We start from the raw sequence: 24,919 nt of genomic DNA on the forward strand, positions 1-24,919 counted from the left end.
TATGTAAATGTAAAGACTGGGTAGCGTTACTTTTCAGTCCCTTACTTGAATTAAGGCAATAATGTACGGGATCTTCCAGGGTCAGTTTTGTGCATAATATGCAAGTACTGGTCTTTTATTGCAGTCTGTAAGATTCTTGACAACAGAAATAATGACGCTTGTGTTACTGCACCAGAGTGCATTTATGAATAATGAAGAAAAAAAAATCCATTTACTTAAAACAACAGATACCCATACTAATAATCACTCACGAAATTTAAGAAATTAAATATATATACGATTTTATAAATATTGATAGTCTATATTTATTGCAGGACTGGTTTAATAACGGTCTATACGCAAACGTTACATACCTTACACACCCATGTAGCAGACAGGTGTTACTGTGTTTAGACCGTGAGGGTTGGTATTTGACTGGGCTACTAAACTCAACATAACACCCCGTCGGTCGCTCCGTGCAGGGTAGGTGGGAGAGCGCGCCTGGTTCTTGGAGGGATAATTCGCGTGCGTGCGCGCGTTTTCCGCCGTTGGTGATTCTTCACTGTGAAGTGCCCCGCCCCCCTCCCTCCTCCCCGCCCCCCGTGCGCTGCACAGGCCAGGCAGGCAGTGCTCCCACCTCCCCGAGCGATCCAAGCCGTCGGTAACGGAGAAGATGGCAGAGAGGCAACAACAGAAACACGAAGGCAGGGTAAAGATCGGCCATTACATCCTCGGCGACACGCTCGGAGTGGGGACATTCGGCAAAGTGAAGAGTTAAGTCCTGTTTCTGTGTCATGCCAGGCTTCATGTGTACGTTTGTGCCTTCAGTTGGAGTAGTTAATGTCAAGTAGTCGCTGTGCCCCCCTCCCCTCCCATCTCTTTAACGCTCCGCGTTCAACTTGCTGGTGGTCAGTGAAGCAGTTGGCGTAGTTGAGCGGTTTAACCACGGCAACAGACTGGATTTTAAACGTACTGTAGTCTGAGAATCCGACCGCTTCAAAGTCAAATTCTTTCACCGAAGCCCCCTTCAGTAGCTGCTGTTATCAGCTATGGGAGGTGATAAAACCTGGATGCACGGAGATGCACAGTCACACTCGCATTATTATGGTATAACGTTAAGTAATAAGGACTGTGCGGTGGTGGCTGTCCTTTGCCCTGTCTGGCGACAAAGGACGTCTGAAGCTCACCGTTTGACCCACCGTGGGAACCTAACGTTGAACTGACATTAATGTTTGCAAGCTAGTCCGATGTGTTATTCTCTGCTAGCCGGTGGTAGCTTGTTAAGTGCTTGTCAAGTCGGGCAAACCCTAGACAATCTTAAAGCTTCAAAAGGATGCATATAACAGATTATTATTAGGGTTGCCTTCGCTAGTTCTCTGACACTCAGCATGACCTTGTGAGCTTTAACTCCATGCTCACCCCGCCTGTTTCTTGTGTGTGCTGCTAAAGCATTTGAAACCATGGCTATTTCTGAACATCATTATTAAGGAAAATGATTTTGCTCACACTCCCAAACCACTAGGAGTGTGAAAATCTGTGTCAAGTCATGTGTGAATGAATACAAAATGACTGTGTGTGTATATGTAATGCTTGCTCGTTTCAGGTTACTGCTTGTGTGTTAGTTGGGGAGCAGTTCATGCCCCAGTTCGTATCTGATTCTGAGTTTCGTGTGCAGTGTTTGGCAGCTGCAATAACAGCTTGGTTTCAGAGCCTCCAGCAGGCAGATAGCTCCAACACTATAAACAAACGCATGGAAAGAAAATAGGGGTTACAAAAGAGAGCAAAAGCTCAATATAACAAACACAGTTCATTCACTACTTTGTGCGAGCTTCCTACGCAACAGGACTCCAAATCAAAGTGTAACCCTTTTAATCCACACCAAGCTGCTTATGTAGTAGGTTATGTGATTTATTTATTTTTTATTAATTTTTTTAGCCTCTGTGGTCTGTCTCTTTCATGTCTGCATTCTGTTGTTTTTAGTTGGTGAGCATCAGTTGACAGGCCATAAAGTGGCTGTGAAGATCCTGAACAGACAGAAGATCCGTAGTCTCGATGTTGTGGGGAAGATCAAACGAGAGATCCAGAATCTTAAGCTGTTCAGACACCCACACATCATCAAGCTGTAAGTGGAGAAAGACGACACATCCGTCTGTCAGATTTAAGACTCTCAGTGAAGACTGACAGGCTTTGCAGAGAGATAACTGGGCTCTCTTTTATTATTGCTTGTTGTAACGTGGGTTCTTTGCTGTGTGTTGTGGCATGCTTTGCTTGTTCACATGTGTTTTCTAGAGCTGTACTCTACTGAGCATGCCCACAAGGCTCACAGGAGGTAAAACACACAAACATACCAATGCACGCACACAAGCTTGGAGCTAGATAAAGAAATGTGCTCTGGCTAGGACAAATCTCCAGTTAAGATGGTGGATATTGTCTAAATCCCTCTCTCCTCATGGGTCTTTCCGTGTCTTTGTTGTCCTTCTTTCTCTTTCCTTCTATCTCCCTGGCCTCTTTCACCTTGTTAGTCCATGTCTGTCCGTCCCTCTCAACATTGTTTGTGATATTTTTAGTCTAGGGTTAGGGTTAGTCCACTGTAAAACTCTAAGCAATGGCAGATATGCGAGTTGTCAGGTCATAAGCTGGAGTGCTGTGGAAGTCAGTGTCAGAGACATATACAATAATAAACACATGCACACTGTGTACACTTCTTGTACAGACATGGAAGCAGTTTAACATACCGACCATGACTATAAAAGCTGCCACACTCTCAACTGTTAGAAGAAAAGAAGTTATTTGTCTTAATGTTTCTCCTCCCATAGTCCCTGTGGTGTTAGGCTTCACCCAGCTTGACAGGATTGAAATAGATTGTGATAAAGTTTATATTCTACCACCGGCAACCATTCATGAAATTGTGCCTGCAATTTAACATACCTGACCTTTATGAAAGCAACCCAATATCACAGCCTTGCCGTGCCTTTGTTTCTGTGTGCTAATGCTGTGTATTGTTTATGTAGACGATATAGGTTTAGACATTCGGGTTCACTCATCTGTGTCCTTGTTTTTAAAGAAAAGCACATTTGTTCTTATTTCCAGTAAATTAATCAGAAATGTCATGAATGACAAATATGACTGACTGATGATTTTTAATAGCAACAATCACTCCTGTGTCCTGTTGCACAAGTTACAGAAATGATCATGAGAAGAAACCTCTCCAAATATGATAGCACATCTGATAACTGCTGTGTTGATTAAAGAAGCTATTCATTTGGTTAGCTGAGTTACTGGAACATCAACTCTTGCCTGCTCGAGAATTAAAAGTGACTTTTATTTTGAAAGTCATCTTAATAGGGAAATGAAAGCTATTCTCTATGGGAAATTGCGAAAACTGAAGATGCCATAGAAAGGTGTGTCCTACCCCCTACATAAAACCACAAAAACTTGAACCTGAATAGAAAGAGGAATGAGAGGCCTGCAACACAGAGCAAGGAAACAAATGCATCAGACACTCTATTTTCAGAAACAGACACCTCATGGGTCCTAAACTGGCAGCTTCGCTAATTGGTAACCACAAAATACTATTTCTGGGATCAGCAGTGAAGAAGCAGCTCCCGGGGCCTCCCTTGTAGGCAGAGTTGCAAAGAAAAAGCCATATATCCTTCTGCTAATGTCTTTTGCCCATCATAATCTTTTCCTGATATACTCAAAAAACTGGACAGAGGTAGCTGACTCTCTCTATACGCCTCTCTAGCGATTCAATTAAAAACATGTAATTTTTAATTAATGATTTCATTACTGACTTTGTCAGGAACAAGAGTTTTAATTATTTTAATGTTATTTCCATTAAAAATTAATCTACCTAAAAAAGGGACATGTCTAAGTGATCACACTTTTAATTTTTGAGAATAAAAGGTGAAAATAGAAGATAGAAGGTGAAATCAACTAATGAATGTATTAAAAGTTCATTGTAATACAACAGTTTGGGTTTTTTTGTTGTTGTTGTCAGGTACCAGGTCATAAGCACACCGACAGATTTTTTCATGGTCATGGAGTATGTGTCGGGAGGCGAGCTGTTTGATTACATCTGCAAGAATGGACGGGTAAGATGACATTCTTCTATTATCTTGCTGGTAGATTTCAGCCTGGCTGAGTACAGTGGTCAATGAATCATCAGAAATTCTTTTATTATCCAGTGGCATGGTTAGCTGACTAAACAGAAGCCTGACTGGTTAAACAGTTCTGACAGTTTAAAAGCAAGTGTTGCATATATTTGATAAACATATCAAGCAAAAATCTGATGATGGTTTGTTTCCTGGGCTTGTGCAGTAATCCAGGTAGACTTGCTCTTAAAAATAGCTGAGTGTATTTATACTTAACTTTGTGTTGACTGTAGTTTTTCACATTATTTAAATCCACATCCTTCACATTATATATATTATAAACTATATGTTCTTGCTTTAGCTTTAAATATAAGCTTCTTACTACTGTCATTTTGAGTAGGTATCTATATTTTAATTAACTTAAAATGCACATTTAAACTATGTTCCTAAACATGTGCTTCTGTTTTCAAGTGCGACTTACAACGTCTCTCCTTGTTTTGTCATGTATACATTACATCATATTACATTATAATAGTGGATGCTCGTGTTAAACATGGGCAAACTTTCAAAAACTTAGATGAAGTCAGTTTATGTGAAAGTAATTCCTATGAGCCAAAGTTTCATGCTTTAGATTTGTCTAAACATTTAATTTCAGGCAGTTTTTTCTGCCCTTAGCTCTGTGTGGTGTCAATGAAAGCAGATATCTCTAGAGCACAAAGCTCTACCTGTGAGCATAAAAAACATTTCTTAGATTTTCTGTTCACGAGGGGCAACCAATCAGAAGAAAGTTGGTTTAAAATGAGCGTAAAGATGGCTAAAATGGCTTGTTTCAGACATCATATTAACTGATAGGTTCCACAGGCCTAGTATGACATAAATAAGGTTTATTTTGAACTGTGAGTCACGAAAAGCTGCCCTAGGAAAGTCTAGTAAAGCCATTCATAGTTTTCTATTGATGTTTATAAACTTCACCTTTTGAAATTTAAGTAGCGTGACTCTTAATGGACTGCATGGTTATGCATTAGTCCCACACAGCGCCTACACACACCTTTGCAGAACGTTGCATGTCTTACCTGTTTATGTCGCCAGGGTCAGAAACATCCAGAATATGCACTACTCCTACTCTTGTACATGTTTGTGCTATTGTTGGTCCTTTAGTCCTGCTTCTGCCAAGGAGAGCGAGCCAAAGTCACTGATTATAGTCAAGTGAAACTAGTGTTAAAAGCAATGAAACTGTCCACTGTCTTTGCTTTTATTGCTGGTTTTTTTTAAATCTTTTGTTCTTTTTTGTGCTTCTCCCTCTCTCTCTTCATGAACTCTGTTGTCACTACCTTTTGTGTTAAAGCCCATTTTCAACTAGTCTGTAGGCAGCGTTCTACAGTTCAGAAAACCAGAGTATTTAAAATCACTAGCTTTTTACCATTAGCATCCATGAAGCCAGCTATTCTCTCGGGTCATTAATGGCACTTAAAAGAGATAAATGGGTTAATGATTATTGATCTTAAATTTAATTACCTGCGTAGAAAACACAGTCTGAAATGTTTTCCATTTGTAATAAATCAGTAAATGAATGTTTTCCATAATAACTCTAAATGTTAGTGCTTTTTTTGCACTGACTCAACAAAATCTGCTAGAAATGTTTTTAAAGTTGGGTCCTGTGACAGGCTGACCCAGTTGCACACTTGTAGATCAGAGGGAGCATCATCACTCAGATCAGTCATGTCTATTCATTTTGTGTCTTTCAGGTGGAGGACACCGAAGCACGCCGCCTCTTCCAGCAGATTATCTCAGCTGTAGACTACTGTCACCGGCACATGGTGGTCCACAGAGACCTCAAACCTGAGAATGTCCTATTGGATGCCAATAAGAATGCAAAGATAGCAGACTTTGGTAAGAAAACAGTTATAGCTAGAGGGGGAGACATAAAAACAAGCTCGACAATAGAATTTTTTGCAAATTCATGGTAAGAGGACACATAAAATACTGAGGTTTGTTTAGGGTGACAGAATAAAATTACATAGTTTAAATAAAGCCAAGTGACAGCTGTTTATGATTCAACACATGCAGTAGCTTTGTTAACTTGAAGAAAAATGTGAAATCTAATTGTGCACCTTTTAGCTTTATTAAATGATAAGGAATATTTCACTTGAGAATGCCTCTTATCAGTTAAGGCCTTAATTTTGGTAATTTAAGTCAAAATTGCTGATGTAATATGAACATGGAAGAGAGAAATATTTTCAAAAACACACAAGGGCCCTTATGCGCAGCAGGGCGTGTGGGGTGGAGAGACATCCCTTAGCAACGGCAAGGTTTCATATCAAGTCTGGCAGGAAGCCTTGAGGCCCAGTGTCATCTGATAGGGAAGGAATCAAGGGGGGGGGTGTGGCAGTGGAGTACAGCAGGAGAAGTGTTTTGGCTGAGAGCAAAAATACTGGCAAGCAGAGCAAGGGAGTGTTAAGGGACCAGGGATAAAAGATAAAGGGAAGGTCAGCACAACACAGAGTGTCTGACGTTTAATGTTTGGCAGAGACCCTGGTAGGCAGAGAGAGGCTCATCCAATTAAACGAGCTTTGTGTTTAGAGCTTAGTGTCTTGGAGAGTAAAGAAGGATAAAGGTCTCAGTAGTGTCCGCAGTGTATAACTCCCTGTTGGGCCATGTTCAAATTTAACCTGCAGACAGGTGACAGATTAGGGGGAAAAACCTGAACCCTTGACCCGTACAAGGAGGGGTTCTGGAGATGTGTTGTGTTGTTGGGATCTTTTTGCTGGCAGGGTTTGACTAGCCCGTCTGTTCCTTTAGAGGAAAAGGTCACTAGAAATCAGTGCAATGTTCTGAACGATCACCTTATTACTTCATCCTGGGATGAAACATTTCTATCCTGTCTGCTAGAGTGGTCGCTTCAAGGGTTACAGTACCCTGTTTATAGGCCATTAGTGGTCACTGACTGGATTCATGAGGATGGAAAATATGGTCATATACTGTGCTGTTTTGGGTCTTTCTGTGTGAAGTTTTGCCTCCAAAGACATGATTGTCGGTTAATTTATGATTCTAAATTGGCCATAGGGGTGGGTATGACTAGTCTTTCTCGTTGTGCCAGCTCTGTGCTGGACTGGCTCTCTGTCACAGACATGACAGATGACACGACAGATGGACAGTGATAGGTTTCACTCCCTTGAAACCCTAAGTTGAATGGAAAGAAGAAAAATATATCTGTCTATTATTAGAAATTAATAGAATTGATAGAATGATATGCTACAGCCATCACACATCTAAACCCAGTTGAGCACCTATGTGAGATAGGTTCACTGCTCTCCATCTCCACCGAATGATGAAATATCTTTTGAGGGTACTTGAACACCTTAAAAGAGTTCTAAAGCTGAAGCTGTTCTGGTGGCAGCAGGTGGCTCATCTCCATACTAAGATGCTTTGTTGTTGTTATGCTTGTTGCTGTAAGAATAAAGACAGAGAGATATTAATGTTCTCTTGTCATTTAATTGGGATTGTCCGACAGGACTGTCAAACATGATGTCAGATGGAGAATTCCTACGAACTAGCTGTGGCTCACCCAACTATGCAGCTCCAGAAGTCATCTCAGGAAGGTTTGTGTGTCTGTTTTTTGTGTGTGATCATACAACCAACTATTTTTGTTATTGACTTATCTAATAATTGTATTTATGTTTAACCGTTAACCTATAAATCATTGTGAAAAAAAGCTTTTCTGGTGGTTAAGCATCTGGCTTTTTTTTTTGTTAACTGTCACATCCTTTCATCTCTCTGTTAGACTCTACGCAGGCCCAGAAGTTGACATCTGGAGCTGTGGTGTGATTCTGTATGCCTTGCTGTGTGGCACCCTGCCCTTTGATGATGAGCATGTCCCCACACTGTTTAAGAAGATCAGAGGAGGTGTCTTTTACATCCCAGAGTACCTGACCCGCTCTGTGGCCTCATTGCTGATGCTCATGCTGCAGGTGGATCCTTTGAAGAGAGCCACCATTAAAGATATCAGGTACTGACCCCACTGTCTTGAATCCAGAGGCCTCCTTTAGCTACATTGTTAGCACTTTTTTATTATTTATACTGTATGTTTCTCTTCATATATCATTTTTTTTATTTAAAAAAAGAGTTCTTTAACTAATGTTGCCACAAAATAAAATGTCATAGCTTTATAACTCAAGTTATAGCTTTATTTTCTTTCCTCAATATGTCAAATAGTTGCCTGTTCACTCTTTTATAACTGTTAGCTCTGTAATGTGGCACAGGATTGTTATTACCGACTCCTCTGTTTGATAATGCAGCTTCAAGCAAGCTAAAAGTCACAACTTGCGTGTCTGATAATGTCAGTATTGAGTTTGGGATGAAGAGTTTGAGTTGATCAATGTTTTTTGATAGGGAACACGAATGGTTTAAGCAGGACCTACCAGGCTACCTTTTCCCAGAGGATCCGTCATATGATGCAACTGTTCTGGATGAAGAGGCTGTCAGGGAAGTGTGCGAGAAGTTTGAATGCACCGAATCTGAGGTTGTGACCAGCCTGTACAGTGGAGATCCACAGGTGCTCATTGTCTTTGTTCTAGTCCATGTTTTCTATGTTTAATAAACTTAACCTGATATATTATAAAAGCTGTAAACAACGTTTGTAGGTTTCAGTAGTATAATGGTCTGTTGGGAGTGAATTATCTCCTTGGTCTTCACTTTATTTTTCATCGTCCTTCTGTTTACGCAGGATCAGTTAGCCGTAGCCTATCACCTCATCATAGATAACAGGCGCATCATGACCCAGGCCAGTGAATTCTATTTGGCGTCCAGTCCTCCACAGGGCTCCTTTATAGAGGAGGGAATGCCGTTACCCCCTGGAGTTAAACCTCACCCAGAGAGGATGCCTCCGCTCTTGGCTGACAGCCCAAAGTCTCGTTGTCCTCTGGATGCTCTCAACACCACTCGGCCTAAACCGCTGGCAGTGAAGAAGGCTAAGTGGCACCTGGGTATCAGGAGTCAGAGCAGACCCTATGATATCATGGCTGAGGTGTACAGAGCTATGAAGCAACTCAACTTTGACTGGAAGGTGCTTATATATACCTTTATAAAGCACATCACTGCAAAGAACCCCACACAAACGAGAGTCTCTGTTTTGGCTGTTTTTTTAAATATTTTTTTATATATCTATTGACTTACTTTTTGCATGCGTGTGTGTGTGTGTGTGTGTGTGTGTCAGGTGGTGAACCCATACCATTTGCGAGTGCGAAGGAAGAATCCAGTGACAGGCAACTTGGTGAAAATGAGCCTGCAGCTCTATCAAGTGGACAACAGGTCCTACCTCCTTGACTTCAAGAGCATTGATGGTTAGTAACACATTAAACAGGTTTCACAATCTAGTCATAATCAATACATAAATAATTTAAAACCAAAATAAAATAAACATTTTTCAAATCCTAAAACATGCATGTCCTTTGTGCGGGTGTAAAGCTGCTGATGTAAAACCAGAGTTTGTTTGTCCTTAATTTTGTCATTCTGAAGTTGAGCTGAAATGACTAAAGGTGTGAACTGCACTTCACAAGGTTGTCTAAGAAAATTGCAGCTGTAGTCACAAAACATTAAAAAAAAAGAAAAAAGTTATTTTATGAAAAAGCTGCTTTTTCATGTTAAAGTGTTGAGAGTGGGTTCAGCAATCCTACAGCCTGAGGAAAGAAACAGTTTTGAAGTGTGTTGGTACTAATGTATTACTTGCAAGATGTCTTTTAGTATCCTTTCTGCATAGACACCTCACCTCACCGGTACCTTTGATGCTCAGTAGATGGGTGTCTGTGATCTTTTATTTACATTTAGACCATTTAAATCATCCACTGCAGAAATTTCTGGTCTTGGATTGAGTGTCTTGAATCTTTAACAGATTTAATATCATGTCATTTGAAGCCTAAAAGATTTAAAAAGGGTATAAGAAACTTCATACATCCGATAGATGACATTATTGTTTAGATGACAGATATATATTTTTATGGTTATGCAAATCAGGTGAATGAGTCATCTTGTACTTGCTTTAGCACAGAATTGCACTTCAGCCAGAGAGGACCACTACTTATTAAAAAATGCATTGACATCGTTTTTAAAACCGCACCATCATAATTGCATTTTCATGTATCATTAGCTTTGTGTCTTTTGTTTTAAATGACCTTTTTTTAGCATTTAGCACTGGTTCGAAATAGCTGGTCAGATTTGTATACTGTCTCACAGATATTTCTCACAAAGTTTAATAAAACAAAAGTTAACATAGTAGTTACTTGATGAATGACTACTACTATTTGCTGTTGCTGTGCTTCTAGATGACATCATCGAGGCAGTGGGCTTTAAATCGGGCTCATCCACTCCTCAGAGGTCAGGTTCCACAGCCGGTCTCCACAGGCCCAGACTGAGCATTGACTCGGCAACCCCAGCGATTGATCTGCCCCAGCTCAGCTCCTCTCTCCCGGGATCCCTGTCTGGTAGCTCCCATCTACTCACCCCACGTCAGGGATCACACACCATGGACTTCTTTGAAATGTGTGCCAGTCTGATCACTACACTAGCACGCTGAGCCCTGCTGTCTCCCTTAGGTCACTGTAACCTGGATGTCAGTGGGGTTTTTAAGCTAATCACAGATCGAGGATGTAGGGAGTGTAGATGTTTGGAGTGACTTCTTCTTTCTGTCTCTTCTCCATCTGTTCTGTTTTACTGGATTGGGGGAAGCGATTGGAAATGTAAATGGCAAGGCAGGTGTGGCATTCGCCTCGGATGAAGAGAGAGAGAATGAGGAGGTAAAATAGTGGGGCTTATTGTTTCTTGTTTTGACAGTCACCGGGTCAAAGTCTTGATGTCTTACACATCAGGCTGCAGCTGAGGGGAATCTATGAATTAGTGAGAAGCGAGTGGTCACAGTTCAGCAAAGGTCAAGCTCGCTGTCACTTCTCCCACAAACACCTTCAGCTGATTATCAGTTGCTGAATTTCCTTCACCCACTGTACCACTGATCAAAGGTCAGGTTTGCATCTTGTCTTAAATCTTCACTGAGGCAAAGTTGTTAAACTCGACATTAGAGAGAGGATCGCAAAATGTAAAATTCTATTTAAGATTTTTTATTTATATTGTTTATGAGGAAGATTTTGTTATCCTTGTATTATATTTATATTACAATCATTATGTAGCTGAAAAGTTTGACAGAGAAATACCAAATAAAGTACTTTATGCATCTTTAAGATTAATATTTTAGCTGTCAGACCCATATTTATTTTTAAGAGTTTTTTTTAGGCATTATAGTTTTTTAATTTAATTACTACTTCAACATAATTTTACTTGATTTTGAATTGATTGTAGATGAGTAGTGAACCTCTTGAGACAGCGGGATGATAGAATGATGCTCTGCATGACGCCGAGTATCTGTTGCATTGGTGTTGAAGACAGATGCAGACCATCTTACGAGAGTTTGGGGTTCTTTCAGGGGGATATCCAGATATATTTCAAAGCATTCAATCACCCTGCTATTTAAAGCAGCGTTTTATACATCACCCACAAATATGCAACACACCCACAGATCCCTTTATATGTGAGTCCCTAATGAAGACACTTTTGCTTAGTTATCATAGCTGTTCAGTTCAGTCACATATGCAGTAAGCTGAATAAAGACAGGCATTACAGCTGTTTTTAGGTTAAAAAAATAACATTTTGTTTTATTATTATATTATTAAGCTTTAAAATTAGGCAGATACCCCTTAATGTGAGATATTAAAACTATTTTTATTGGCTGGTGTGGCCAGTTTTTTTTTCTAACTTGATAAAGTACTTAAGTAAGCCATTGAATTTCAAAATAGAATGACACTGAGGAGGGCAAAAAAAAGATGTGAGATGGTATGTATCTGTTGCACAAGTGTATAAGCCACATGAACTTTTCTACAGTTGCCTTAAACAATGCAACGCATTAATTGGTATGGGGTGTGTGTTTGTGAGCTCAGATAAGTATGGTACTTGTTGTATATTTTCACTGACTTAACACTGATGTGCTGAAAGGCTCTTCAGTATAATTGTGATGTCTGGGATCTCAGAGAGGTGACAGAATCAGAAAAGTGAGTGGCGAGAGACAAACCGTGACGGTTTGGTGTGGTGCAGCTGTCTGAGCTGTTATCTATTTCAATTAGCCATTGCTGTCTGTTCAGTCTGCACTGTAAAACTCATTTGCTGTGGCCGGCAGTTTGCACACTTACTGTTTACTGCACCACAAATTTTACTGTAACTGTTGTTGCTGGTTGCTGTTGATGCACGCCACCGTTCTGTAATGTCCTGTCAGATTTCCATAGTGATGTTGTGTATTGCTATAGCCAGGCATAACATTATATCAGAATCATTTATGACTGAATGTAAAATGAAAGCCGGTGCTGCTGATGTAAATCCTTTTCTCTCTTTCTCTCACTATGTTCTTCTGGTTTTAAAACTGCTGTTTTGAAGGGGGGATACCAGACTGTTGCCTTTCTACTGTTGGCAGTAAGACGTAGAAGTCAGTGGGACTGAGGCACTTTTCTGCAGAGTGGCGTCACAGAGATTTACAAAAGTGTAAATACAGCCCTTAGAAGTACACACTGATATAAATAAGTACAGTAAAAAACTAAATAACTGAAACAATAGAAGATGAATGCCACTGGGAAAAATATTAAAGCTGCAGAAATCTTTCAAAATAAAGTGATGGAACTTCTTCTCCAGCACGTCAACCCTGTGAGATGAGCACAGAAAATGCACATTTTTTCAGTGTCCTAAAAAGTGCTGCCTTTTGGTTTCACGTTGGATTCAAACACCCCGCTTTCCCAGATCAATATCTCAGTGTCGGGTCACTTTTCTCACCTGGTTCTAATTGCTAGTAGACCTAGGTCTAGTTGAACCAGTTAAAGCCACTTTCTGCTCCCTTGAAACCCTTTATTTACATGTTCTGTGTATTTGTGCTGTCTGTAAGCTCATACACTGCTCATTGTTCTTTGTCAGAGAGAAATTGTGTTCCCTGCTCCAATGTGCTGCTGCATACACACCTTTGTAAACACTGGTCCACAGTCTTTGTCAGCCATCTATTTTACACTATTGCTGTGTCTTAAATTACTTCTCTATTGTGAGCAGCTTCAGTCACATCAATATAATATATGGGCCTTTATGCTTTAATTCCTGGTACTGATGTTCCTAAAAAACACTTGCAAAAATATGTATGATTGAAGTGCACTATCCAGCAGAAGTCATGGGCGAGATTTAAAAACTCCTCTGACATAACCAGTGTTTACTGTCAGGTGTAGTCTACCATCACAACTGTATGCAAATACCAGTGGCATGATAGTCATGTAAACTAATTTGTGTTTAGAGCCAGAAGAAATGCTAAAGGGCCTAATTAAATACAAATTTCACATGTTGTACCAAAGTGAGTATTTTCTGTAGTGGGGTTCTTATGATCAGTGTAACCCTAAATACCCCCGTTTGTGTGCATGCGTGCGAGTGTGTGTGTGTGTGTGTGTTTGTTAGGTATGTGGGTGCACGCTGGTTGTTGTGATTGCGTGTATGCGTGCGTGTTTAAACTGTCTCTATATGTCTTTCTGTCTGATTGGGGTTTGGATTTCTCTTGTTATGCATTGCATGATATTGCTGTATTGATTTGCACTTTAATGAATATTTATTGAAAAAAAAAATAAACATTAAAAAAGATTCCGTCTTAACGTCTTTTGTCAGTTTAGACATTTCATAGAGTCACACAAACTCACACCCACTACAAACGCCGGTTGCAAATGACCTCAAGTAATCATCACATTATTTTGTTTATCTATAATACTTATTCATCTGTTTATAGGGAAGTGTTAGTGTCAGAGGCAGGTAAAAGCTCTATAAAAAGTAAAGAAAATTCAGTTGATGGATCTCCCTCTAGAAGTTGCAGCTATGTTTAATACAGAGCAAATACTACCATTTATACTTATTATATTACACAGCATGCTGGTTATTTGGGTCCAATGACAAAGAAGTCAAACTCAAAGGTCATATGTATTGTAGCATGAGTAGTTACATAATCCCTTCCATATACCACAACTGACACTGAAAAAAGTAATGAGTGTACAAATTACAAATTAGCAAAAACTTATGTGCAAAAAATCTAATACAAACAACTTTTTTAAATGGCATGATAAAAAAAACAAAGGAAGCTTTTTCCAATATTCCTTAGCTACAAACACTTCCATCTGATAAGAAAAACCGCTGTTTCCATTCCGTTGTTCTTTCCTTATTTCCTCCACTTTAAATATATTTTCCATTCTGGTTTTTGCACAGAAAGCAGTTCATTGTCCCTACGAGAGTTTCCAGGATCATTGTGTCCACAAATACTGTGTGTGTCTGTGCAAAGCAGTTCACCGTGATCACTTAAAGCAAGCAGATCAACTGTCCCATGCTGGTTCCACATTGCAGTGTTTGAAAGAACAGAAGAAAGATTTCCGTTTGCCCAGATGATATAATTCTCATTGTTGTTAAACGTAATTCTACTCCACGAATGCAGTCATTGGATAAATAAGATCATAGTCCAACAGGTAATGCTGCAGACAAATGCAGTTCCACCTGGGGGGAGTTTCTGTTCAGCTGTTAAGACAGAAAAACATCATGTCATCATGGCATGTGCACAGTGATGGACAGTGAAGAGTCCGGAGTGATTCATCCTTGTCTTGTTGTACGATGGCCACTTTACCTTCACTCCGCTCCATCGGCATACATGACAGGAGGAGGTAAAATGAGTGTATCAGCAACAAAATCTGTATCTTCTGCTGACACAGCCTCAGGCCTGTAGAAAAAAAAATGCATGAAAACAACTCAGTCTTTCGTCTATCACCTTATATTCTTCACCCAGCAGCTCATTCGTCCCTCGAAGGGAGGGAGTATGTAATCGGTTCTATTTCAATCAGCTCGAGATGATTTTATTTTGGTGAAAATCTCGTCAAGGTCAAGGTCACAACAAATGTAAAAAGCAGTAAAAGCTTTATATTACCCATGGTAATAATGGGTATATTGAGTATGTGCAATATAGTAAGCTTCGGGGGAAATGAGTACCCACGTTGGCCTTGACCTTGATTTTTTGCAAAGGTGACCTTGAAAAAAATTGCAAGAAACCATATCGAGTAATATGTCATATGAAAGTGCATGGAGAGAGCTGTACAACACACTTTTTATTTTTTCAATATGACACCCTACGATATCACAATGACACCATAATAGACTGACATCATTATATTGTAATAAAAGCAGGCTGATGTCAGCAGGTTATGATAAGCATCATAAAACATCACCGTTTTACCCTTATAGGGAGGGGGGGGGGGTGCACTCTCTAAGTGCTCTTGTTATGTAAATGCTGTCTGTTGCACTAAGTACAGAGGAGGGACCTACTTGAGGAGAATCAACAACTCATTGTTCTGCCAGGAGTCAACCTGGCTTAACTTCCTGGTGAAGTTAAGGTGGAGTTAAAAACTCATCTGCTTTCTCTCAGAGATAAAAAAAAAAAAAGAAAAAAAAGGACATTTACTCTTTTCATGCTTATCAACCTGTTCCAGGCAAAAAGGAAGGAAACCTGTCCGTCTACAGGTCGGACAGCATGTTTGACATTTTTCTGTGTGTTATGTAAATGCTGTCTGTTGCACTAAGTAACACACATGGATGGACAACATTGTTACGTGCGTTATTCTTTCTGTACTTACGTGTGATTTGCTTCTTCTGCCACATTCACAGAACCTGCAGTGTAACCTGAAGATGTATTGATATTGCAATTTAAAAATCAGGTTATAAAAAGTTTATGATAATACTTTATGAATGTTTATTTTAAAACATCACTTACTTGTTTGTTGTTCAGCAGGACTGTTTAAAAAAAAGACAAGGAAACATTAAAACCTTTCTTGGGTTCAGGTATATGTATTTCTATGAGTTTCTGTATTTTTCTTTGTCCACTTACACATGAGGTGCTTCTTCCAGCACAGATGTATTGCCTGAAAGTGCATCAGCATTAGGGTTTGAAAAAGTAGTCAATCAAACACATTAGTGACTTTTTAAATGTGATTTTTAGGGCATTACTTACTCGTTACTGGTTCATTGGTGCTGTTAAAAAGAAGAAAAAACAAAAATTGAAAAGAAGCTCTGGATGTGTCTGTGCATGCACGCTCATGGATGGACAACATTGTTACATTTTTCTCCACCATGCCTACCTTGCAGCTGGCTCCGGAGATTTTTGTGAACGGAAAAATGTCGACAACTTCTGAAGTGCTCTGTTAGGACAAATAAAAAGGAATTGTATGAGTCTGCGCGTGTCTGTATGCGTTTCTGTAAGAATGAAACAGGTGAACTCACTGGTTGTGGGAGCTATCATGACCCATGTCACTGTGACTGTGCTGGTGGTTTACGCTAAGGTCTTTGTTTCCTAAAAAAGAAACCACACAAGTGACGGATAAATAACTGTATGCAAGTGAACATACCACAGTTACACCAAGGAAACAATTCCTAAGTTACCAGACCTAAGATTGGCCATTACATATTTCACTAGCAGCTTCCTGTTTAAGCACCTGCTTGTCTAATGAGTCACATTGCAGGGAATTAACGTTTAAAGAATGCAGTAATGAAAAGTCCATTGTTCATTAAAGAAGTTTAGAAGGGTGCAGTTTTGTAATTTCAGTAGTTGTGAAGAAATTATAATTGGATAGAAACTTGATACAAAATCCAGAACATCAGTAAATTTAGTCCAGTGTAGAAGTTCTGACATCCCCATTCACTGTTGAAGAGAAGATGAAAAAAGATGGACCTCGAGGATTTGTTTACGGACTCAGATTGAATGTTTTTGGTCAGCTTGGTGTTTGTTATACTGAGGGCGCTCGCACACTCACAGTTGTGTTGCAACCTCACACAAGCCTTTCTGTGTTTCTCTGAAACAGCTTATCTGGTGCAAATATCAAGTCTGTAGTATCTTTGTTTACTGTATCTGTTTACTATATCAAGATAACAAATTGAGGAAATCAACATGACAAACACAAGTGTCCTATTTATTTTTGTTGTGTACTGAAAGGTGACATTTAAGTGAGTAATTCACTGATTCATTATGCTTTGTTTAATGTATGTGTCCAGTAAACAATTAAACATCTTCCCAAACTTGTTTTTTCACAAGAGCTGACTGGGGAAGAACAAAGTTGAGAATGGTGCTGCCTAAGTTGGGATGTCTTACCCACATCTGGCATGGAGAATGTCCGGTTATGACCTCTGCAGGAAAAAAGAATGCAAAAAAATGTTCATAGCAGATTGATCACCTTAACTGTTGCCCTCAATAGAAAGAAGCAGTAAAAAACAAAAATAGAGCATAAGTGAGCATTTACTCACAGTACAGCCTGTGTACTTGTAGGACTAGAGAGAGGTTCATCATCATCGCCACTCCACTCCTCACTGTCGTCTGTGACTGAGCGTGTCAACATCAAAAATATTAAACTGCTGTTGAATAATTTCACTGTATTTTGTTATCTTGGGTAAAAACAGGAAACACTTACAGCTTTCTCCTGGTAATTGATAATGGTTTGAGACACTGGGGGAAATAAAAATCATCTGTAAATAACTTTTTAACTTAAAAGTAATAACAGCAGTAGAAGGTTACACAGGATAGCTTGTTATTGTATGAAACTCTTACTGTGAAATCATGCGGGTACCGTCTGGTTCGGTAAAGTTATTTTTAGACCTGGGAAGAGTTTTCCTTCCCAGCTCTAACATCTCCTTGATGTCCAGCTCCACATGATCAACTGCGACATACCCATCTAAAAAAACATTCACATGGTCGTTCATGGTGTCATTTCAGATTATAGCACTTGTGTTTCAAAAACAGGTTCTTCCATCCTTTTATCCTTTTTATCTCGATTGTTTAAGTTTTGAACTCACAGCTGTTGCTGCTGTCTCTGGCCAGCCACTTTCCTTTGGGGCAGTTTGCTGTTCGGATAATGCTGATTGTCTCTCCTGCCTTGACGGGGAGATCAGTCTTTCGTCCCTTTGCAGTTACAACCACTCTTGCCTGGTAAAGGGCATCCTCCTGTCCTGTGATCTAACAAACACAGTTACATGTTAACACTGAATATTCCTCCACTGGCACACAAATAACCTAAATAAACAATATTTATGTAGCACTTTTGAAAACAACACTACAAGAGGCTTTATACCACAAGACAAATACATGTGTTCACTAGCTGGATAGTGGGTTAATCGTGTAATTTATGGTATTAAAGAGCAGTCTCCTGACAAATAGTTTGTTGTTGTGCAGAAACACTGAGATACCTCAGTGGAGGTATTTGAGTGGCAAGACTGCCATCTAACTGCCCCGTGGAGCCCCATTATAATTTGATCAAGGATTTTTGGAGAAAGCTAGAAACAACCTTCTATGTCTCACTCCTGTGATCAGATTTTTGCAAAAGGAACACATACACACACACACACACACACACACACACACACACACACACACACACACACACACACACACACACACACACACACACACACACACACACACAAAATACAGATCTGTAGAGCAACGTCTTGTATGCTCACAGTTTTCAAACCACATCGGTACAAGATGTGGTTTTGTTTGTTTGTCAAAAAGTCTGTTGAGCAAGATTTTACACAGATCTTGCTGTCAGTTACGCAGAAGCTCCCCAATAGCAACTTTAACTGCTGTTTTACTGACACAGGTGATGATTTGCTTGAATTCAATTCATCTGATTGGTGGGTTGTTGTTGTTTTTTTTAATCTCCTCTCTTTCTTTCTCCTTCTCTCTCATTGATCAGAGGATGTTTTTATGTGTTCTGCAAAGGCAACAACCCCATCACGATTTCTCCACAGTGCACAGTCTCATTATGAAAGGATGATGATTTCATGATTGTCAATGAGTGACATATTACTGATGATACAAGTACAATTAGAGGTAGACTGGCTTCTGCAGATAGGACCTGGACCTCACAAAGGTTTGAGAAGATTAAAAGATTTTATACTGTCCAAATATATGATGTTATATAATAAAACCCACAATGAAAAGGATACAACAGTGCTGTCTATATTAGAAAAAAAGCACTGTTTCAAAAGGGACAAAAGTCCAGGGGGGGATATGGGTAAGATTTAAAATCAAAGTGGTTCCACTGAGAATTACATAGGAACACAATCTCAGCAAGGTAACCATTTCGCACTAATCACAAAAAAAGGTATGACATATCAAACCATTTAGTTGCCAGATGTATGATATTTACCACAGCTGAGCTGTAAGACTGTCAAAGCATCAGCAGGAGAGACACCAGGCTTTGAATTGATATGATTATTAAAACTGTCTGTGTTTTATCAATAGAGGAATAGAGCAAAGAAGCGGCACATGATGACATAATAAATGTTGACATGCTTCTTACATGTACAGTATTTACAGCGTGTGACAAATATGACATTAATCTTGTAATCCTGGGGTTTTACGCTTAATGATATTAACTGGGCAGCTGGCATTTACTCCATTTTTAGAGGGTTTCTGGTAAAGCCAGCTGCCTGTTGTGTTAAAAAAAAAAAACAGAGAGCTAAAATAGACACAAAACCGCATTTATAGAGTTTTTGGGGTCATCCCTAGGTAATTACTACAACACAGTTTCTGCTACAACACAAACATTAATCAGAACATGTTCAGAACAATAATATTGTAGAAGAATCTGCAGAAATAAAGAATGGTCCATAGGTGTTCTGTCAGAAATATCACAGACAAAACAAATGTTTGCTCGTGTTCTGTTTGTGCCAGCACATGTTGCTTACTTCAACTCTTCCACTGCCAGGAATGAATCCAGACAGGTTTGTATGACCCACCCTCCCCCGATGTTTCTTAACCTTCCGTATTCACTAACCTTGAATTTCTTCTTCATCTCGTTCTCCCTCTTTTCCCTCTCTTTCTGTTCTTTCTTTTCCCGTTCTTGTTTCTCCTTTAGCTCCTTCTTCTCCTTTTCTAGCCGCTGCTTTTCTTTCTTTTTCAGCTCTTTCTCATCAGGCCCCTCTGCAGCTGCTTTCTTTTCACTCCTGAGGAAGGCAGAATGAAGGGTATCATCCAGTTAGAAAAGGACTACTCGTAAATAGCAGAGGAGATTATGAGCGAAACAAAAGCAAATCAAACTCTCATCACTAATTCCCCGGGGATACGAGAAATTAAAAAATCTCTGGATAAAAAAAATTAGGCCTTACTTGCCAAACCTCCCCGTCTTGGTTTTCTCTTGAACCTATAAGTAAGAATAAAGAATGTGGATTAATTAACTCTGAATTAAAATTCCATAAAGAAAGCTTATCTTTTTGAATGAAGGAAAATAAAGTCTTGATTTTACACTGCAGCTTACCGTTACTGGCATTGACTCAACATATGGATCTGCGGTTTAAAAAAAAGGACACAGTTATGTACAATACCAAAGATGCAACCCTTCCAGGCAGTTTCTAATATTACTGTATTAATTTTAACACAATTCCTATTTTTGATTTCCAGTCTGGTCTGTTAGAAGTCATTCTCCTCTAGTATAACTAGTTTCTTACTCTTTGGCTCTTTGTGTTTCTTGACTTTAGTCTTGACTTTTTTCTTGTCACCATCAGGTGTGGCGATATACTCGTACACATTTTCTGTGCTCTGATAAACATCGTTTTCTGGTTGGGGCCTGCGTGGGACAAAAAGTTGAACAATCACTAATGAATACCAACTTGTCAGGGATTAAGAACCATTTTAATGAGAAATAAAATAGATTAAATTTGCATGTCTTACTCTGACGCCTGTTGTAAGTCCCGATTGAGAGCATGAGATGATTCTGGTAGTTCATTCATTTGGGATATGCCTCCATATGGTGTCTCTGTGTGGATCTCGGTTTGCGGAACGGTTATCCCATTACTGTGAACCTTTGGCGGGTCAAAACCGTCTGTAACATCTGGACCTGGGTACATCTCATACTCCAACTCTGATCCCTGCAGCTTCAGATTAGGAACGTCTGAAGCCACATTGTTAACCTCTGGGACATCAGGGGTGTAGGTCTCTGAAAACTCAAGTGGAGCAGGGATATCTGCAGAAAAGGCATAAAGGATTATGAAGCATTACAAGAACAGGCCACTGAAGTTTAGCTTTTCTCTAAATTGTGAGTCTAGCACTGGTGACCACACCATTAACTTCCACGACAGGTGGAGGAATGAATTCACTCAAGCTGGCAGAGTTAAGTATGGCAGGTTCGTCTACAGAAGAATTCAGAGGCCCATTATCTGAAATAGTCATCTTGGGTGGAGGCGGGGGAATCACCAGCAGCTCTGGGACAGGGTCAGGTCCCTCAGTGATGTCTTGCAACGGGGGAGAGAGCTGTCCTGCAAGGAATAACATTACATATGAACATATAACAGTTTAGAAGGTTATGACTGGATATGATTGTTAAAAGATTTTGAACTTTAATCTCATTTAAGGCAAAAAGAGCCATTCAACACAGTAACAGCAAAACTCCATCTAAAAGTGAATTTTCCAACACAGAAATAGAGAGAGGGCAAGAAAAGAGTAAGAATTATATACGTACGGAAACAAAACCAGTCAAACCCACTGTGGAAGTTGTTCTTGTATAACTCTGTAGAGCAGAGTTAATGCATTTATAAGAAATTTGCAGTATAATTCAATTTTGCTACTTTAATTGTAATGCAAAATATATCTCCAGAAACCTGCCCGCTAGCTGCCTTTTGAAAATGTACAAAACTTGTTTGTTGCAGAATAAAAGATTAGAAACCATGTCAAAGGTGCTCATCTGTAATTTGTAACAGGAGACTTCACCCTATTGAATGAGCTTGACATAAAAACCTGTATGCACAATTTCAAAAATGCAATGCAAATTAAACAGAGCATCAGACTTCCTGCTCTTTCTGCACTGTGCTTAACAGACATTAAACTGTTTGTCACTGCACCTCTGACATAGCAAACATACCTCTGCAGCTCTGCCCTGCCTTCTGCTAAGTTGTTTCTGGCACAAAAGAAGAATGTCACCACCTGAGGCGACCCTGTGGCCAGGTAGTTTCTGCAGCTGAAACCCTAAACCCTAAACTAACAAATTATGTTTTGCAGGCCTGATGATGATGAGAGTAAATTCTTCTCAACTTCTTTTGAGGTGAAGTAAATCCACAGAAAAGCAAGACGTAGGGAAAAGAGGAGAGGGGAGGGGAGCTCTACTGTGGTTATGTTAGTTGGACTTACGGTGGTCAATGCCGTTAACTTGTGCTGGTTTCGATAGGAGGGCACTTAGATCTTCATAATCAATGGGTGGGAGTTCTGGGAGACTTTCAGTGGGGCTCTGACACTGGGAGGATTCCTCAGGTGGAGGGGTAACAGAATAGGAGTGGATGTCACTTATCAAGGGGCTAAGAGCAGGGAAAAAATTACATCTTGTTAGTGACTGAGCAGTAAACAGAGATGTTTCTTCATAACTGCTGGAATGAAACTGTGTGTGTTCCTGCCGTTTGTGTTCTTTACCTGTTGGTCTTCTTGCGTGCCTTCTGTAGAGCATTGAAAATCCTCTGGTCACCTGGTGGTGTTCTTCTTCCAGGACTCATATCCTCTGCTCTCTCCAGGGCAGAGAGTGCTGAGACTGGACGCTCTGGTTTGGGAGATGGTGGAACAGATGGAGGGTTCGTGGCTGGAGAAGGAGGTTTCTCCACAGCAGGTATATAAATAGCATCTTTCCCAATCTCAGATGTAATCTCAGGCTCGGGGGGTGATGGAGATGGAGAAGAAACCAGGGAAGGAGAACCAGAGATGACACAGCTGGGTGGAAGGGGTGGAGAGACACTGGGTGGACTGGTAATACCTTCATCTTGGCTAGAAACAGGCAAAGTGAGATTTTCTATTTCAGGTGGGATTTCACTGTTCCAGCTTGGGATTTCAGGTGGTGGGCTCTCAGGTATGAGAGGAGGAGGTAGGTTGAAGGCAAGAGATTCAAGAGTAGTAGAGGTTGGGGTCATTTCTACATCAGCACTGTGGTCTGGTAAGGTGGGGTTGTCTGGTAGATGGGGCTCTGATGTTGAATTAGGTAGTGTTTCCCTACCGGATTCAGAAGGCACTGGGATGAGTGGAGCTGGTCCAGCAATATCTGAGCTTGGGGTGTCCAGAATTGGATCAGCTGAGATCAACACTGAATCTCGTTTTGGCTTTTTGAAAAGACTGAAAGGCTTCTTTTTCTCTGTTGTGACTTTAGGTGGAGGTGCGGCTGGCACCAGCTCTGCTGTACTCTCTTTCTGCGTTACAGGGGCAACCAAAGGAAGCGTCTTGTCTTTGTTATTCACTTTCTTTTGATCCACGGAATCTTCAAGAAGATTCTCCCTGCTCCCTTTGAATGTTTTGTGCTTACCACCTTTCAGTTTTCCTTCACTTTTGTCTTTATTGTTGATGAGAGGCTTTTTGCTCTCTTTCAGATCATCTTTGAAGACCACTCTTGGGGCAAATAGTGTCTTTCTTTCCAAGTTCTGATTGATGGTGGTCAGCAGGGAGGGGCGTGCACCTGAAGGGAGGTAATGACTGGGGCTCTGGGGAGGAGAGACCACATTTGGCTTCTCTGGGAGAACAGGTTTTGTCTTGGGTTTCTTCAATATGAATTCTTCTTGTTGAAACTTGGCCCTTAGGGCCTGAAAGTCTATCTGTTCCTCCTGATGAAAGTATCACACAGTACAATAGTCTCAATACAGGGCCTAAATAGGTACATTTTTCCCTTAACATATTTGGAATAAGAAAAAAGTCCCAAATCACTTATTATTAAGAGGAGTGTAGTTCTGGTCCTTATCCGGTAAGATAAATTATGTCATCATAGTAGTAACAACGTTACAGCATTCAGAGCTAAAACAGTGATCGGTGTTTTCATGTATCTTGAATTTCTTTTTTTTTTCTTTCTTTCCCGCTAAAAGAAGAGGCATGCTTGACTTTTGGAAATCAATTGGATTCAAGACAGTGTTCAACACACACGACAAAGGATCGATAAAGCTGTAAAATATAACCTGAACTCTGTCTCACTTTACTGAATGTTTCTGTAAACTTTGATTTTTTTTTCAAATGTCAGTTTACAGTATTACCAGTATTTATGTCTGCTAACACAACTTTAAATATATCAACAGCATATTATCCAATCATCATAATGTTACGAGTGTTAGGGCATACCTGTTCCATTGCGCGTTTTAATATCCACAGAAACGACAAAAACCTTTATGAAGAGAGATAGTTCTCTTATTCAGCTTCTCATCCTGTGTCCGGAGAAAAACAACAAACAAAGAAATTAATTTAAAATAAAAAAGGAAGTAAGAAATTCTAAACACTGTATTCACTGTTCCAGGTTCCTGCGTGCTTCACCTCTGATCGAGAAAAATCTGCGTCCCGTGCGCACCCGAGATGGTTTCAGAGGAGGAGTGAGATTGAGTAAAAAACAGTCGGGCTCGTCAAACTAGTCCTGCTGAGCATTTTACGCCACAGCACGATGACTGTCAACAGCTCTTGGATTTTTCTCCCTCTTCTTCAGGAATGTCGTCCGGCTGGCACGACGTGAGTCACTCTCATGAAACCAAGCTGATGGAGATTTTTTTAAGTTTATTTTCAAAGTGACTCATTTTTTTTAAGAATGCTAATCTCTCTTATAAGAACAGTGTATTTTGCTGTTATGAGAGGATGGGGTATATTAGTTTAATCTTTGATTTATTAACTGTCGCCTAAATTAAATATTCAAATTAAAGGTAGAGAAAATAAGATGACCGAAGAAATGTGCCATCATTCTAGGTTCCTTACAGAGCGTACAGAAGTATTAAAT

The 24,919-nt window shown here is 39.9% G+C and overlaps 2 protein-coding genes across 5 annotated transcripts; one reads left to right on the plus strand and one right to left on the minus strand.

The window, feature by feature from the left end:
• Nucleotides 1-624: 624 nt before the first annotated feature.
• Nucleotides 625-13,772, plus strand: prkaa2 (protein kinase, AMP-activated, alpha 2 catalytic subunit). 2 transcript variants are annotated; one of them, XM_039606729.1, is made up of 10 exons: nucleotides 625-789; nucleotides 1,960-2,101; nucleotides 3,980-4,073; nucleotides 5,819-5,963; nucleotides 7,585-7,672; nucleotides 7,855-8,079; nucleotides 8,463-8,625; nucleotides 8,797-9,135; nucleotides 9,286-9,412; nucleotides 10,391-10,641. In XM_039606729.1, exons 1-10 carry the CDS (start codon nucleotides 774-776, stop codon nucleotides 10,639-10,641), a joined length of 1,590 nt encoding a protein of 529 aa, XP_039462663.1. In that variant the 5' UTR covers nucleotides 625-773. The 2 variants fall into 2 exon arrangements, with proteins under 2 accessions (XP_039462663.1, XP_031609798.2); XM_031753938.2 differs by having other exon boundaries at nucleotides 653-752; nucleotides 10,391-13,772.
• Nucleotides 13,773-13,980: 208 nt separating this feature from the next.
• On the minus strand, nucleotides 13,981-24,573 carry LOC116331302 (protein enabled homolog). 3 transcript variants are annotated; one of them, XM_039606728.1, is made up of 24 exons: nucleotides 24,469-24,573; nucleotides 24,280-24,362; nucleotides 22,606-23,774; nucleotides 22,330-22,493; nucleotides 21,665-21,712; nucleotides 21,267-21,461; nucleotides 20,878-21,169; nucleotides 20,655-20,773; nucleotides 20,465-20,493; nucleotides 20,316-20,350; nucleotides 19,985-20,153; nucleotides 18,000-18,159; nucleotides 17,755-17,878; nucleotides 17,618-17,652; nucleotides 17,454-17,529; nucleotides 17,302-17,336; nucleotides 16,437-16,506; nucleotides 16,295-16,354; nucleotides 16,168-16,187; nucleotides 16,045-16,078; nucleotides 15,931-15,950; nucleotides 15,794-15,839; nucleotides 14,794-14,886; nucleotides 13,981-14,687 (listed from the first exon to the last, which is right to left on the minus strand). In XM_039606728.1, exons 2-23 carry the CDS (start codon nucleotides 24,286-24,288, stop codon nucleotides 14,796-14,798), a joined length of 3,000 nt encoding a protein of 999 aa, XP_039462662.1. In that variant the 5' UTR covers nucleotides 24,289-24,362; nucleotides 24,469-24,573; the 3' UTR covers nucleotides 13,981-14,687; nucleotides 14,794-14,795. The 3 variants fall into 3 exon arrangements, with proteins under 3 accessions (XP_039462662.1, XP_039462661.1, XP_031609796.2); XM_039606727.1 differs by having other exon boundaries at nucleotides 24,280-24,484; XM_031753936.2 differs by lacking the exon at nucleotides 21,665-21,712 and having other exon boundaries at nucleotides 24,280-24,484.
• Nucleotides 24,574-24,919: the final 346 nt, after the last annotated feature.

The sequence above is a fragment of the Oreochromis aureus genome, linkage group 23 (assembly GCF_013358895.1).
Source record: "Oreochromis aureus strain Israel breed Guangdong linkage group 23, ZZ_aureus, whole genome shotgun sequence".
Taxonomy (NCBI): Eukaryota; Metazoa; Chordata; class Actinopteri; order Cichliformes; family Cichlidae; genus Oreochromis; species Oreochromis aureus.